This window comes from Nesoenas mayeri, assembly GCF_963082525.1.
Source record: "Nesoenas mayeri genome assembly, chromosome: 3".
Taxonomy (NCBI): domain Eukaryota; kingdom Metazoa; phylum Chordata; class Aves; order Columbiformes; family Columbidae; genus Nesoenas; species Nesoenas mayeri.
Window position 1 is genome coordinate 110,407,788 of NC_137544.1, and position 14,021 is coordinate 110,421,808.

The 14,021-nt window shown below is 44.4% G+C and overlaps 1 protein-coding gene across 1 annotated transcript in view; it reads left to right on the plus strand.

The window, feature by feature from the left end:
- Window positions 1–14,021, plus strand: part of ACSS1 (acyl-CoA synthetase short chain family member 1) — a gene marked incomplete at both ends in the record, with an annotated part of 33,031 nt that overhangs the window by 1,130 nt on the left and 17,880 nt on the right. Inside the window, 3 exons of the mRNA XM_080342100.1 lie at window positions 2,932–3,028; window positions 8,323–8,522; window positions 10,800–10,975. Coding sequence (XP_080198226.1) covers window positions 2,932–3,028; window positions 8,323–8,522; window positions 10,800–10,975 — 473 coding nt within the window. The remainder of the gene's footprint in view (window positions 1–2,931; window positions 3,029–8,322; window positions 8,523–10,799; window positions 10,976–14,021) is intronic.

A 14,021-nucleotide genomic window follows, 5' to 3' on the forward strand; every position in this document is an offset into this window, starting at 1 on the left:
GCAGCCTCTTTTCTCTCTTAGACAAAGAACTGGGTCTTTTCTTCCAACTTTATTACTTGTATGAAGGAAGAGAAAAATTTGCCGGGATGGTCCTAACTACCTCTGAGTTTCTTCCTGGCCATATGTGCCTTGAAGGCTCTTCTGTGCTGTGGTCCTGCTTCATTCAGTGGGAGTAAGCCCCAGCCCTGTCTAGAGTACAACTCAGTGGTGAAGTCTTTTAACAGGGATGTAGGTTTCTTAACTTCATTTCCTGTTCCTGGGAGAGTGCTTGAAGCACCAGACTGCAGTCCAGTAGTGCACGAACTGTAACATCTCTGTGCACCTTTTTCACAGCAAAAGAGCAAACCCTCCTCAGGTTTTCCAAGGAGCACAGGAGAGCATCTCCTCCCAGGAGATGATACCCAAATTGGATGCCAATTTGATGGAGATGTGAGTATAGCCCTGCTTCCAGCACCAAGCAGTCAGAGGGATTTTAGCCAGATTTCTGTTTTCATTGGTTCCTATTGAAAGGAAGATTTGGCTGAGCATGAGGACTTTCAGGGATCCATGTCATTCCTCTGTAGGGCAGGATCATCACCTTCTTTTGGATACCACATGCATCAGGTGTCTGGGCCTGCTTTTAGATCGTGTCTTGTGTCTGCTTCTTCTGCAGGCACTAAATGCCACTAAGTTTTCTTTGCATAGGTAAAAAAATCATGATAGGCCACTGAAACATAGATGCACAGAATTAAACAGTTTTACTGTTGCCACTTTTCTTCTTTTAAAGCACAATGAAGATGGTACTCAGCCACAACTGAGTGACTGGTTTTCTGCTAGGAGGCTCTGGTTTTGTCCCTTGATCTCTTGACTTGAATGCCAGTTGCAGAAACATGGCAACAGTTCTGGTCCCTGATCCAGAGTATCCTGTGTGCCCATCTCCCAACACAGCTGAACCACAGGCAACTGAATCATCTGCTGCTTTTTGCTTGGGGAGACGAGGCAGGATTTGGGGGAACTGTGAGCTTCAGTGCTTCTGGGTTTATTGCACCGTAACTCCTATCCAGGAAAATAACCTGACAAACTACTGCACTTCCAAGGCACCAGGTTTGCAGGAGCATGTCTTGCTGAAATGAATAATTTCCAAGTGTTGTTGAGGAGGCAAGAATACTTATGGAGAAACCATTAAGGTCTAGCAGTAAGGGGAGGGTCACTACATTCTATTTTGTAAAATGAGCAAAACACTGCTGTAAGCCTAAGATCAGGAAGGAAGTAATAGCATTTGGCCCTGATTCACCTGCCAGTTCTTACTGAGCAAAAAGCTAAAGCTCTCACTTGGCTCAGCTGGAGCTCGGTGCAGCAGAAATTCCCCCTGAAGGCTATTATGGCTGCTAACAAGTGAGAAGTGCTGCTTGGGCAATGAATCTTCGTTAATGTGATTTATTGCAGTGTGGTGCATTACACGAGGGTGTTGCTGCAATGAGCTTGGAGGTGGGACCAAGCTGCAGCAGATCCATTTACCAATGGATGGACGGCAGAGGAAACTGGTGTATAACTGCTTACAGCATTCTCCATCAGAGGTTTTGTCATCCTGTATTGTATTAGGATGACCTAAGAAATAGCTTAATCTCCTTTTGTTTTTATAGTATTGTTGCAGGAATTTACATTAAAAAAATGCAGACTTCAAACAGCTAAAAGGCACCTTTTTGTATTTTTGAGATTGACAGTTGTTCTTGTAATGAAATATGCCAAATTCTGAGGCATTTCTCTCTCTGCACCTTCAGGGGCACATTCCCACCCTGTGTGTGGTGGTGTAAATCAGCTGTGAACACAGAACAGCCAATGCTGACACCTGGGCTGCAGTTTACTTAAACTTCACAAATTGTAACAGCAAATAGGCAGCTTTTGTTGCTCTTAATTTATCTGGAAAAGTGCGATCTGTCCCCACCAGTATTAACCTTTCCAGGAAGTATGATCTGAAACTCAGCATTTTCTTTAAGGGTGTTCTCTTGGTTACACAGGAGCATGCCTGATTGGTTTTAATAGTTGTCTTTTGAAATAAAATAACTGCCTTTGGAAGATTATAGAGAAATAAATAAGTGTAGCTTAGGCTTGGAATTAATACTTGCAAGGTTAATCTCTAACAATCAGGCAAGTTGCTGCTGAACATGCAAGCAGGTTTCTTGGTTAGATTTTCTATAACTTTCTTTAGTGGATGCTGTCCTTAAGTCCATTTGAGCATCTCACATAGTTGTTCAGGTTTTCCCTACCTCTAGCTGTTAAGGGGAGAGATCCACCTTCAGAAGGTAATTTTATACCTTCTGTTTTTAGGAGGCCTAACACACCACTTGAGACATGTTCACCGTGTGTAGATGTCTCTACTCCGTGAGTTTACCCTAGGTCTTAAAGTTTTAGATGCTTTCAGTTAGCTGAGATTCAGCTCTTCCATTATAACCTGGAATAAAAATGTTTTGCGTGTGCTTTAATTACAGAATTCAAATTATGCAGTGCTAAAAATGCAGGCTGGGGAAGACAGTCTGTCAGATTTATGCAGTAAAACACTGCTCTGGGGAGCAAAAACATCAAAACAGTGTCTTGTCTTTGTGCTGCTGAGAGCAAGGGAGAAATTTGTGCTGGTTTAAGCTTAGCCAGTGGAGGTAAGTTGAGCTGAATCAGCTGAGACTACTCACAGGGTTATCATCCCTAAGGCATCTTGACCAATTAAATATGCTATTGGGTAGTATTTACGTAATAGAGATATGGCAAAGGGCAGCATTACCATTGCTACAAATGCTACCACTGTACAGGACAACTTCCCAGCATTATAAATGAATGTGTGACTAGCTCACTAACGAGTGACGTTTCATCTTATGCTACCTTGCTGTTATGCTTGACCAAGCTAAGTTTACAGAGCATCTTGTATATGATAGGTTGGTTTAAACTTCTTTCTTTCAGTGAATTGCTTAGACCGACATGTCGAAAAGTCTCCAAACCGAGTGGCTTTGATTTGGGAGAGAGATGAGCCTGGCGCTGCAGTACATGTCACGTACAGGTATGGCACCTTCTCGTGATGCTTTACAATGCTTGGCAATGTGTTGGGGAAAATAGCTGCTGCTCTGAAATAGGGCTTCTGTGAAACTCTGCTTTCTTCCAAGGTATTCCAGCACATAGGACATGCAGAGGCAGCACTGTGGGTAGGTTGTGGTGTCATGATAAGATAGCTCCTAAAAAATGGAGGCATGTTCCCACCAAGCAATAATATTCTTCCCTTGGCTTCCTCATGAAGAGGCTCCCTGATCTTAGACACCTATATAATAAACATATTACAGTGAATGTAAGTTAGTGACAGCTACTGAAAATTTCAGATTGAGATCTGGCATCATCTTCTAGTTAGGGCATTAATCAGGCCTGCCTGTAGATTCTTTCTCTCTGAGTGGGAGCATTTAGAAGAGAAAGCCTTGGGTTTTCTTCTTGGTTTATGTTCTCACCTGCCAGTTTTCTTTTTGCTCATTAGAAGTGTTCATGGGAAAATTTCTGTGAGCAGCTTTCAGTTTCAGCACAGCAGCAAATGTCTTATGCAGCCATCTTGTATTGATGGTCAATAGTATGATACCGAGTCCTGGCTGGAGAGGATTTGAAGTTTCCTGCATTCCTCTTCCCCATTTTCAGTGCAGTTTAGAGCAACCTTGAGGTTGCTCTGAGTAATGCTGACTTGTATTTGCCACTATTGATCACAGGACTCAAGCATTTTTCTCTTCTCCCTGCTATGTGCCCTCATTTAGGAGACAGGCCTGCCTGCAAAAATGACTTTTACATCATTGTCACCATTTACTGCAGGGCGACAATAAACCGTGGCAGATGCTCTCTGTTAACCCCCCTCCTTCCCCACTAAGGAAAGGGAATAGGAGGAAAAGGGAGAGAGACTTACAAATTGGAAAAGTTAAAAATACTTTACTAATGCTACTAATCAATAGAGAAAATAATACAAAATATATACGACCAATCTTGAATTTCCTGGGGTGGTACAGCATTGCTCTGGTGGCTGCAGGGCAGGCACACAGAAGTCCTGGGCTGGACTCTGCAGTAAACTGGAACTGGATTCAGGGATGCAGGGTCTGGAACTAGGCCCAGGATTGCAGGCATGACAGGCAGGGTCCTCTTCAGATGCCGGCCATGGTCGAAGAGAGCTAGACCCTCATGATCTCCCACTTCTATAGGGTGTATGATGTGGATGGGATGGAATTCTTAGTTGGTCAATTTTAGTCATCTGTTCTGTTCGCCCCTCCTTGCAAATACACCTGTGTGAAGAAGTGGGCAGCAGTACATGTTGGCTGACCTGTTTTTGTAAAGGGTTGCAGGCTGGGTCTCAGCAGAAGGGTTTTAATTTACAAAGAATCTCACTCCAGTGCAGAGAGTGTTACAGGCAGAAGGAATGTTCGAAATGCAAAATACACCTGTTTGAAGAAGTGGGCAGCAGTACATGTTGACTGACCTGTTTTTGTAAAGGGTTGCAGGCTGGGTCTCAGCAGAAGGGTTTTAATTTACAAAGAATCTCACTCCAGTGCAGAGAGTGTTACAGGCAGAAGGAATGTTCGAAATGCAAAATACAATGTAGAGAAAGGAAAGCTGAAGGACCAGAAATGAGGGTCCTAGGTAGGGGGGAATGTGCAGAGGACATGTGGTTGGACACCCTCGCTAGCCACATTACACCTATGCCTTCAACAAGCCAACAGATGGACTTGTCTGCATTTTTAGTTGAAAGATAATGTTTTCTGAAAGCAAGTCCAGAATCTACTCCATGTGTCATAATTTTTCACCTTCCCTGCCCATGTTCATTAATGCACCTACCATTTCCCTGGATAGCTTTATTTTAAAAGCACATACTATATATACTGTTCTTTCTTTTGGGCAGGTGGCCTTGCCTCCTGGGTCCTATTGGTTGCTGCTTCCTTGTTTCTCAGCTTCACCCTGATACTTGACCCACTCAAGTGATGTATTGCTGCCTGGTTTGCTCTCTTATTTGTCCTCAGCTCTTACCGCCTGCTTGTGCAGAGGCATTGCAGGCTGTTGCACCATGAACTGACTTTACAGTTTCTCAGCTCTCTCTGTCCAGAGGGGCTGGGCGCTTCCTTTCACTGCGGCATGTTTCCTTCTGCAGTGGCTCTGCTGAGATCCTCCTGTTGACTGCCCAGCTTGTGCGCAGGGAGTCAGGCCCCCCGGACCCTCTGTGTACCCCGTGGCTTTGTCCATCTCCAGTGGTTGTCCTGCCTGCTTCTTCTGAGCACAGTGCCCTGCTCTGTACTGTCTGCTTGGGTGGCTGTTCTGAAATCCTTTGGAGTGCAGGCAATGCTGCAAGCATCACTGGGGATTTTGCCTTTCTTCCTCTTCTTGTGATCTTCAGAAGCAGCACACATCTGCCCCAAGCCTTTGGCCACCATCTGTCCCTCACTGGCAACAGCTGAGCCCTTGCAGGGTAGGATTTTCACTCTAACCCTCTGCTTCCTCTACCCTTCTTGTGTACCCCTTAGAATCATAGAATCATTTTGGTTAGAGGAGACCCTCAAGATTTTCTAGTCCAACCATTAACCTAACACTGGCACTAAACCATGTCCCTAAGAACTTCATCTGCATGTCTTTTAAACACCTCCAGGGATGGTTACTCAACCACTTCCCCGGGCAGCCTGTTCCAATGCCTGACAACCCTTTCTGTGAAGTTTTTCCCAATATCCAATCTCAACTGCCCCTGGCACAACCTGAGGTCATTTCCTCTCATCCTATAGCTTGCTACTCAGGAGAAGAGACCAACCCCCTCCATGCTACAATGTCCTTTCAGGTAGTTGTAGACAGTGATAAGGTCTCTCCTCAGCCTCCTTTTCTCCAGGCTGAGCACCCCGAGTTCCCTCAGCTGCCCCTCATAAGGCTAGCGCTCCAGACCCTTCACCAGCTTCGTTCCCCTACTCTGAACTTTCCCCTTATTTCAGTGCAGGCAGAAGCTCAGTGAAGATGCCTTCTTTTACACTGTCTCACCAGCTCCAGGGTGTCAGCATCTAGCTCTGCTTAGTCTCTGGTGTGGTTTTGGTAGATGTGCCTTCTTTCCTCCCATCCACACATCCCGAGTGTGGATGGGAGGCAATTCCTTCCCTGTGCACAGCCCACCAGCACATGATAGCATTGTCTCTGTGTCAAGAGTAGGGCAGTGCTGGGCCTGAGGCCAGAATTGCTCTTGGCTCTTTTAGCCTTGTGTGATGCAGGGATCACAATACAAAGCTTGGCAGCAGTAGCAGGTAGGAAGAGTAATGGGCATGGTTTGCCGCTTCTCAATTCAGTTAGGTCTGTCCTACCCAGTTCTGCACAGCAGCAACTCTGCAGGGTGCTTGTTCCACCCTGAGGTATGCCTAGCTTAAGTACTGGAAATGTGTGACCTGCTGGCATGTACCAATTGCCTGTCTGTTAAATAGCAAAATGTGTGTGAAGGACTGAGGTAGTCAAGGGAAGAATTCCCAAAGCATTTCTGCTAACTCCCTTTCTTGAACTGGAGGAGAAGCCAGAGTTGCTGCTACAGGAGCCAGAAGATATGCTTGATGCTCAGGGATTTGTGTATTTTTTTGTTGCTTTACCTTCCCTTTTGCTTTAGTGTCTGTTCCTCCATGTGCTGCACCATGAAGGGACCTCCAAGGCCTTCTTATCTCAGCCTTTCAGAGCACAAAAGAGAAGGCAAAGTTAATAGATTGGGGGTAAAGACTTGGTCTTTATTGTCTTATCAACTTGCTCACACACTCTCACTAAGTAAATGATAAACTGGGGTTAATTGTGAAAAAACAAATGACAGCTTCTGCCATTGTGGTCACAAGTCCTGAATAAGCAGGTGGACCACAGAGTTGCTCAGGAAGGACACCCTGGCCAGAGCTCTTCAGCATTTCTGTTCAGGAGAAAGAAGCTGCAGCTCTGAAAGCACTTGGGTATTTTCCATCACAGATAAGTGGTTTTTATTTTGTTTTCTCACAACTGCCTGTCTGGGGCCTGTTTCACTTCCTATGTTATGCAGTTGAGCAGCTCAGTTTTGTTTTGGTTCTTTACTATTTATCCACATGGAGATTTTTCTCTAATGCAGCATTAGATTAATTCTGGAGCAGAGAATGTGACCTGTTAGGACAGGGCAGAAAAACAAACGCTGGGTGGCAATTTGTTTTAGCACGGAGACTCTCAGTTCACGAACATAGTAAAAACAAGCAAAAAAATACATCTAGCAGACTGCACTTATATTGATAGCAGGAATATGCATGGTCATGAAGCACTTGGGAAGAGGTATTGAATGTTTTGCCAATGAGGGTCAGCTTGGCATGAGACCACTCCTCACCTGGCACAGTTATCTGTTTCTTTCTCAAAGCCTTTCCACTGCAGGCACACATTGCTCTTCAGTTCATGGCAGCGTCTTGGTCTCAGACGTGCCTGCAATTGTGTTATCCCCCATGCAGGCATCAGAATAAGTGTACCTGCAAGTCATTGCCCACAAACTGCTTTTTTGTTCCTTAGAGGAATGTTTCTGCTATTAAGTCAGCACATTGCAGCAGCGAGCCCTGTGAAAAGAGCCTTTGTTCCTGTTGTTGGTGTTCCTGAGTTTCTCTGTGTGAGAGAGGCTTTGGTTTTACTCAGAGCAGTATCTCCATTCTGCAAGGCCATTGTGCTCTGTGGCATGGCAGGTTGAAGGGACAACGGAAGAATTCAGGCTGTGGGTGGTCCAGCTTTGATGAGCACCTTGTAAAATCTACCGCTCACACAAGTGTCTCAGGACTTCTCCTTTTCTTCCTTATGCTTGAAAACACTTTCTTTATCCTTGTGATTTAAGGAAGAGCTGCTAGTTATGAAGCACTTCCAATAGTTCCCCAACATAAACAGTGCTGAGAGTCTTTGAACAACACTTCCAGTTCATCTTGTGTTTATCCCACACATGTTCCCAATAGCTTCTGACTGAGCCTTGTAGGTACAAAAGGCATCAAGGATAGCTAAAATGGACATCAACTTCTGGAGGCAGAAGGACAGCCACTGGCTTGCTGGCTGCTCTACCCATGCCGGAGCCTAGCAGATCTGGCTCTCACTCGTTCTTGTGCAGCAAGTGTGGCTCTCTGTCCCCCTTTTCTTCTCTCCCCAATGACAGGAGCAGTCTGTCTTTTACCACACCCCAGGCCAGCCTTCTTTAAGATGAAAAAGCTTGCATGCCCTACGCTGCTAAGATGATGAGGTCCAGAGGTGATTGCGATGTCTTGTTCCGTTCAAGCTTATCCTTTTTTACTTCCCTGCATAAAACAGGTTCTGTATTTGCATGACAACGTTCCTTCTGTGCTGCAGGGAACTTCTGGATCTGACTTGCCGTCTTGCCAACACCCTGAAGAAATATGGGATACAGAAAGGGGACAAGGTGGCCATCTATATGTCTGTGTCTCCCTTGTCAGTGGCAGCCATGCTGGCTTGTGCCAGGATTGGTGCTGTTCACACCGTTGTCTTCGCTGGATTCAGCGCAGAGTCCTTAGCTGGCAGGATCGTGGACTGTAAGTAGATGCACACTGGGGAACAAACCCCTCTGGATAGTGCTCTAAGATGTATCCAAATTTTGTGTTTTCTTGGCAGAAAGAGAAAAGGTTGATTCTCAGCTGGCGGGATAATTAATTCTCCTTTGCAACATACTGTGAAGAGCTTTTCCCTTAGTGGCAGATACAGTATCCTCTGGCCATACAATACTTCATAAGTTGCTTAACATTCAGTTTGTGCTGGCTTACTTCCAGACAACAGTGAAGCTGGAGGGAAAAACAGAGTTTAGGAATGGGGCCTGATTTGTTCTTTCGCAATATAATCACAGTGTTTCTTTGAGACTCCTGCACAGAGGTAATTCTGCACACTTGATTGTGATACTGTAATTTATGTATATAGCACTGGAAGTGTTTGCAGTCTGCCCCTGCTCTGTTAGCGCTTAGTAAAAAGAAAGCTGTTCTTAGCCCAAAGTACTGGTAGTGTGATTAGGTAAAAACTAATGTTAAAATACCAGCAAAAGAACAAACTAGCAAGTGGATCATGTCCTAGCAGTCACATCAGGTTTTTTATGGCTCCTTGGAGGATATAAGTCTTACAGCAATTTTTATGCTTTTTTTCTGGTTGAGTAGAGTTAACCTATGGAGAGCAAGTACACAGTTTGATTATCCCTCACTTTAGGCCACTTGTGTGGAGGTGTTGGGCTAAAGATCTGTTTCTATGCAGCCACAGCTCCACAGGGTGTTTCAAAGAGATGTAACCAGTTTCAAAGCTGTATATTTCATGATGGCAACATGATACAATTACATTAAAAATTACAAATGGTTTAATGAGTTACTTAGTTTTAGTAAACGTTTTATAAATGCTCTGTGTTCCCTCTGTTTCTTGTACAGACAACATCGAGACAATAGTTGAATTCATCCCAAACGCTTCTCAAAGTGTCTTCTTCCACTGAGGTCACCACTGCCATGATTCTTTTTTTGAGGTCATCCAGATTAGTCACTAATGGTGGCACAAAAATATGGTCTTTGATGTATTCCCATAAGAAAAAGTCTCAGGGTTTAATATCTGGGGATCTTGGGGCCCAAGAGTGTAGTGCCAAGTCTTGGTGTTCCATGTGACCTATCCAACGTTGAGTCAGTGTGTCATTCATGGGCACTTTGTCATTGCAGAGATATAGTGATTTCAAATTGTGTCCATCTTTTTGAAACACCCTGTATAATAAACATAGTGTGGTCCAGTTTGAAGTGCTCTTCCACAGTGCTGCTCTGTGCTGTGGCTTCCAGGAGGTTTCCTCTCAAAGTACAGGTGAGTTTCAGAAGGCTGCAGGTATCTCAAAGCAGGGTAGCACCTCTGAGAGGCTGCTGAGTTTGGTGCTGTTCACTTCAGTTTGCAATGGACAATTCTATGCAGCCCCAGAGAGAGGATGAGAAAGGGTAAAGAAGGTGTTTGTGTACTAAAGTTGTGGGAAGCCTTGCACTGGTTTTGGTGCATAAGCTATTAGTCTGGAGCAGTCATATTCACTATAACACAGTTAACTGGGATGCAACTGTTTTGCATGTTGGCTTTGCTAGACAGAAATTTAGGCATTTAAGTTGCAGTGAGTGATACTTAGGCTAGACATTGGGAAAGACTTCCTTGTGTTCAGGATAGGCATTGGAGGGGAACGGGTGGGAAGGGGTAGAATAGCTACCATCGGAGTGTTTTAGGAAGATTTGACTGACAGCTGTCAGAAATGGTTTAGAATTTTAGAATCATAGAATGTCCTCAGTTGGAAGGGACCCACATGGATCATTGAGTCCAACTCCTGTCCCTGCATAGGACAGCTCCACAGTTCACACCAAGTATCTGAGGGTGTTGTCCAAACGCTTCTTGAGGTTATTGCTATCTCTCTGGGGAGCCTGTTCCAGTGCACCACCACCCTCTGAGTGAAGAGCCTTTTCCTAAAACTGAACCTAAACTTCCCCTGGCACATCTTCCTGCCATTCCCTCGGGTCATATAATTGATCAGCAGAGAGAAGACATCAGTACCCACCCCTCCTCTCCTCTGCTGGAGCAGACCCTGCCTTGGGGTGGAGGAGATGAACTAGATAACCTATAGAGTTTCTTGCTACCCCTAATCTCTGTGGGTCTCAGTTTTTAAGGTGTTTTCCTCAGTAATACTGTTTTTGTTTCCCACAAGTTCTGAGTATTTGTCACACACATTTTGCCATACATCATCCCCCAAAGTAATGAAAGCAGGGTGCACATACTAGCAGACATACCAGCCTGTTTTCCATGCTAATTTTTTCTCTTTTTAGCTGGATGCAAAGCAGTTATCACCTACAACCAGGGAGTCAGGGGAGGCCGAATCATAGAGCTGAAGACAACTGTGGATGAGGCTGTGAAGAACTCTGCAAGCATCAAACATGTCTTTGTGGCTCAGAGGACAGATAACAAAGTCCAGATGGGTGACCACGATATTCCCCTTGAGGAGGTATATTGGTGTTGGTAAACCTTGCCTGTTTTCTCTGATGTTTCTTGAAGCATATGATATTTACTGTGCTGGGGGAGAGAAATATGCTGCACCAATAAATGTAGGGACCAGCTAACACAGATATCTCTGAGAGACACAGTGTAGGGCTGTGCAGAATGTATGTGTGAGAGTCTTGCTGAAAATGTAGGTCGCAGGCACTCTGAAATTTGAGGTTGGTCTTCAATTTACTGTGGGCTACACTGGAAATCAGCAGCCAAGGAAGACCAGGCCATCTCAATGCTTTCCTTGCATATGTGAGCTGAGCTAAAAGCCTACGAAGCAGCCACTGTGCTGCAGCTGGGCACTCTAGCGTAGCTGCACAAGACCTGCCAACAATGACTGGCTGTCACACTGCTTCTGGAGCAGGTTTTCAGTGTGTGCTGCTCTTCCTGTGCTGCCACAGTACCTGGTGGGCTAATGGGTACAGCTGTGTTGCAGTGACAGCATCTGTACATCCCTGCAGTCACCTAGTTCTGCCAACAACCACGTGCACTCTGGATAACTCCCTTTAGGTTTGAGTGTTGGCCAGATCATATTTCTCTCTGTCTGTGCCTTTTGGACCTGACTTCTGCACGTAAAAAGGAGATGCCCCTTATGGCTTCTGGATCTCCATTCTCAAATGGATTGCCTCTGTTTACAGTCTGCTGGGATTGTGAGTTGAAGCAGCTCAGTCTATGTCTGATTCTTCTCAGCATGGGCAGGGGGTATGCTGCTCCATTTTTGGTACTCTTGCCAACAGTGCTGAGATTTAAAGAATGAGTGTTTTCTGAGAGCCAGAGTGCACTGATACCATTGCTGCTGTTGTTATACTGTGTTCAGACACTGTTCTGGTTTGTCATATGCTCTCTCAGACTGGACACTGTTGAAAGGCAGTGCAGAAATAATCAGGTTCCAGAGAAGGTTTAATATAGCCTATGGACAGTGTTGTGATTAGCCCATGATGGGACGACAGTGATGGCTTGGGAATATTTAGAACCTGTGCTTCTTGGGAATAAAACAGCAGTTGTTTTAATGTGTTTAGATGGTACACACAGGACTGCAGCCTAAGGCAGAAGTTGTTTTATCAGGCTTTTGGCAGGGGTAAACAGAAAGTACTCATGGCATTAATGCCTGGAAATCACCCATCTGCAGGAGTCCCTGTGCTGGTCAGACAGGTGAGATAGGAGTAGCTACTAGGGTAAGTTAAACAGAGAAGGCAGGTTTTATTCAGAGATTTGTCTTACTCTTTCTTATTCCACAGAGCACATTCTGATGATTTTCCGTAGTCTGCAAACAGCCTGAGGCACTTTGGTGAACCAAGAGCTGAGCTCAGCCCATTGTCAGTTGTAGAGTCTGAAACATAACAAGAATTAAACCGTCTGTGCTGTTAACTCTGTTGTTACTGCTCTTTACAGTAGTTGTGCTTTCCAGCTCTTGCACAAATGGCTTATTGCAAAATTTAAGCTCATGTTGTAATGGTGCATATGAGAACTCCATCTTAGTTTCAAAAACTGGCAAGTCAGCCTGCATTGGCAGTGATGCAATGTCACAATAAATAGCCGAGGTGAGCAGGAATGCTGTCACTTAGAGGTCTAGAATCACATCTGAAGCTATTGAAATGAAGCAATAAACTTAACAGCAGAGTCAGTTATACTGTTAAGCAGCATTCTTTATTTTATCGGCACTGGGGAACATCCTTCATAAGTGCTCCCAAGACTGGATGCTCTTGCATTGCTTATAGTCACGTAATTATTACATATGCATTACAATTTTTGAAAATTTTGACATACATCTGTAGTAAGAAATAATTTATGATGTTAGTTATAATTGTTTAGCTTCTTACTTACAAGACATCTGATAATTATTAGTTAAATATGAACTAAGCACTCTACTTCTAAACAATGTATTATTTAATCTTCTGTCTCCTTCTTGTTATGCAGAAGGATCTAAAACTTGAAAAACATCCCCTCATTTTCCAGATGGTCCAAAAGCGTTTATCATGTCAATTGGTTAATGATGGGTACGTCTTTTGTAACTTAATCACAGTATACATTAATTTAGCAGTTTCTCTTCACTATCAACTCTTCATATTTTACTAAGCTTTCTTTGTCAGACACTTTTAAATTATTGGACCTGCCATTGGTAGTGTTCACTTGTAAATGTAGCTTGTTCACAGTGTATACTTGTTAAAAGGCAGTACCTAGAAATCCCTTCGAAGAGCCACCTAATAACCCTTGCAGGAATCATTATTCATCCAGGACAGCACAGAGCCTGAGAGAAGCAAGCCAGCTGTGCTTTTTTTACAGCCACGTGTTGAGCATCTGGAACACACAGTGATTACCACAAGTTTGTACATGCGTAAGAAAAATGTTCAACCTCTTCCTAAAAAATCTACAGTCTAGGCAGATAGCCCTCTGCAGCTGCAAGGTGCAGTGACCACAAACATCTCCTTCGAAGCACAGTATTTATCTTTCCTCTTCCAGACTGGGCACACAAGCTGGGCCAAGACGACATTGCATCCTTCCCTCCCATGGTTCTGACCACAGGGGTGGGGAGAGGATCTCACCTACTAGCCCAAACAGTGGAGTATCAGGAGAGTGACAGAAGCAGGAAAATAAAGCACTTTCCTTCTCATGGGTAGAAGCAATTAGAATTTGAGGATCAAATCGACAGAACAACCATCCTCTGCTGGGGCCAGGGAAGGGACATGAACCCACAGTTAAACTGTAGCACAGCAGTTTTAAAAGGAGAAGGAAGGTCCTAAACAGTATCCAGTCATCCTTACTGCTGCTCTCAAGTGTGGTTCATGTTTGCAATCACACTTTGGTTTTTTACTAGTAGCTTGAAATGTAGCCTACTGTTTTTTCCCTGAAATGCTATTTTATCTGGCTGGTTCTCCTTGACTTCTGCACCTAGCAAAGCTATTGGTGGAGAGGCTAGGTGCTATGCATCCACAGGAACCTTTCCATTAGGTGAGCACATAAAACCTATGATACATCCATGGATGTTTGTGAGGGGGCAACAGCAA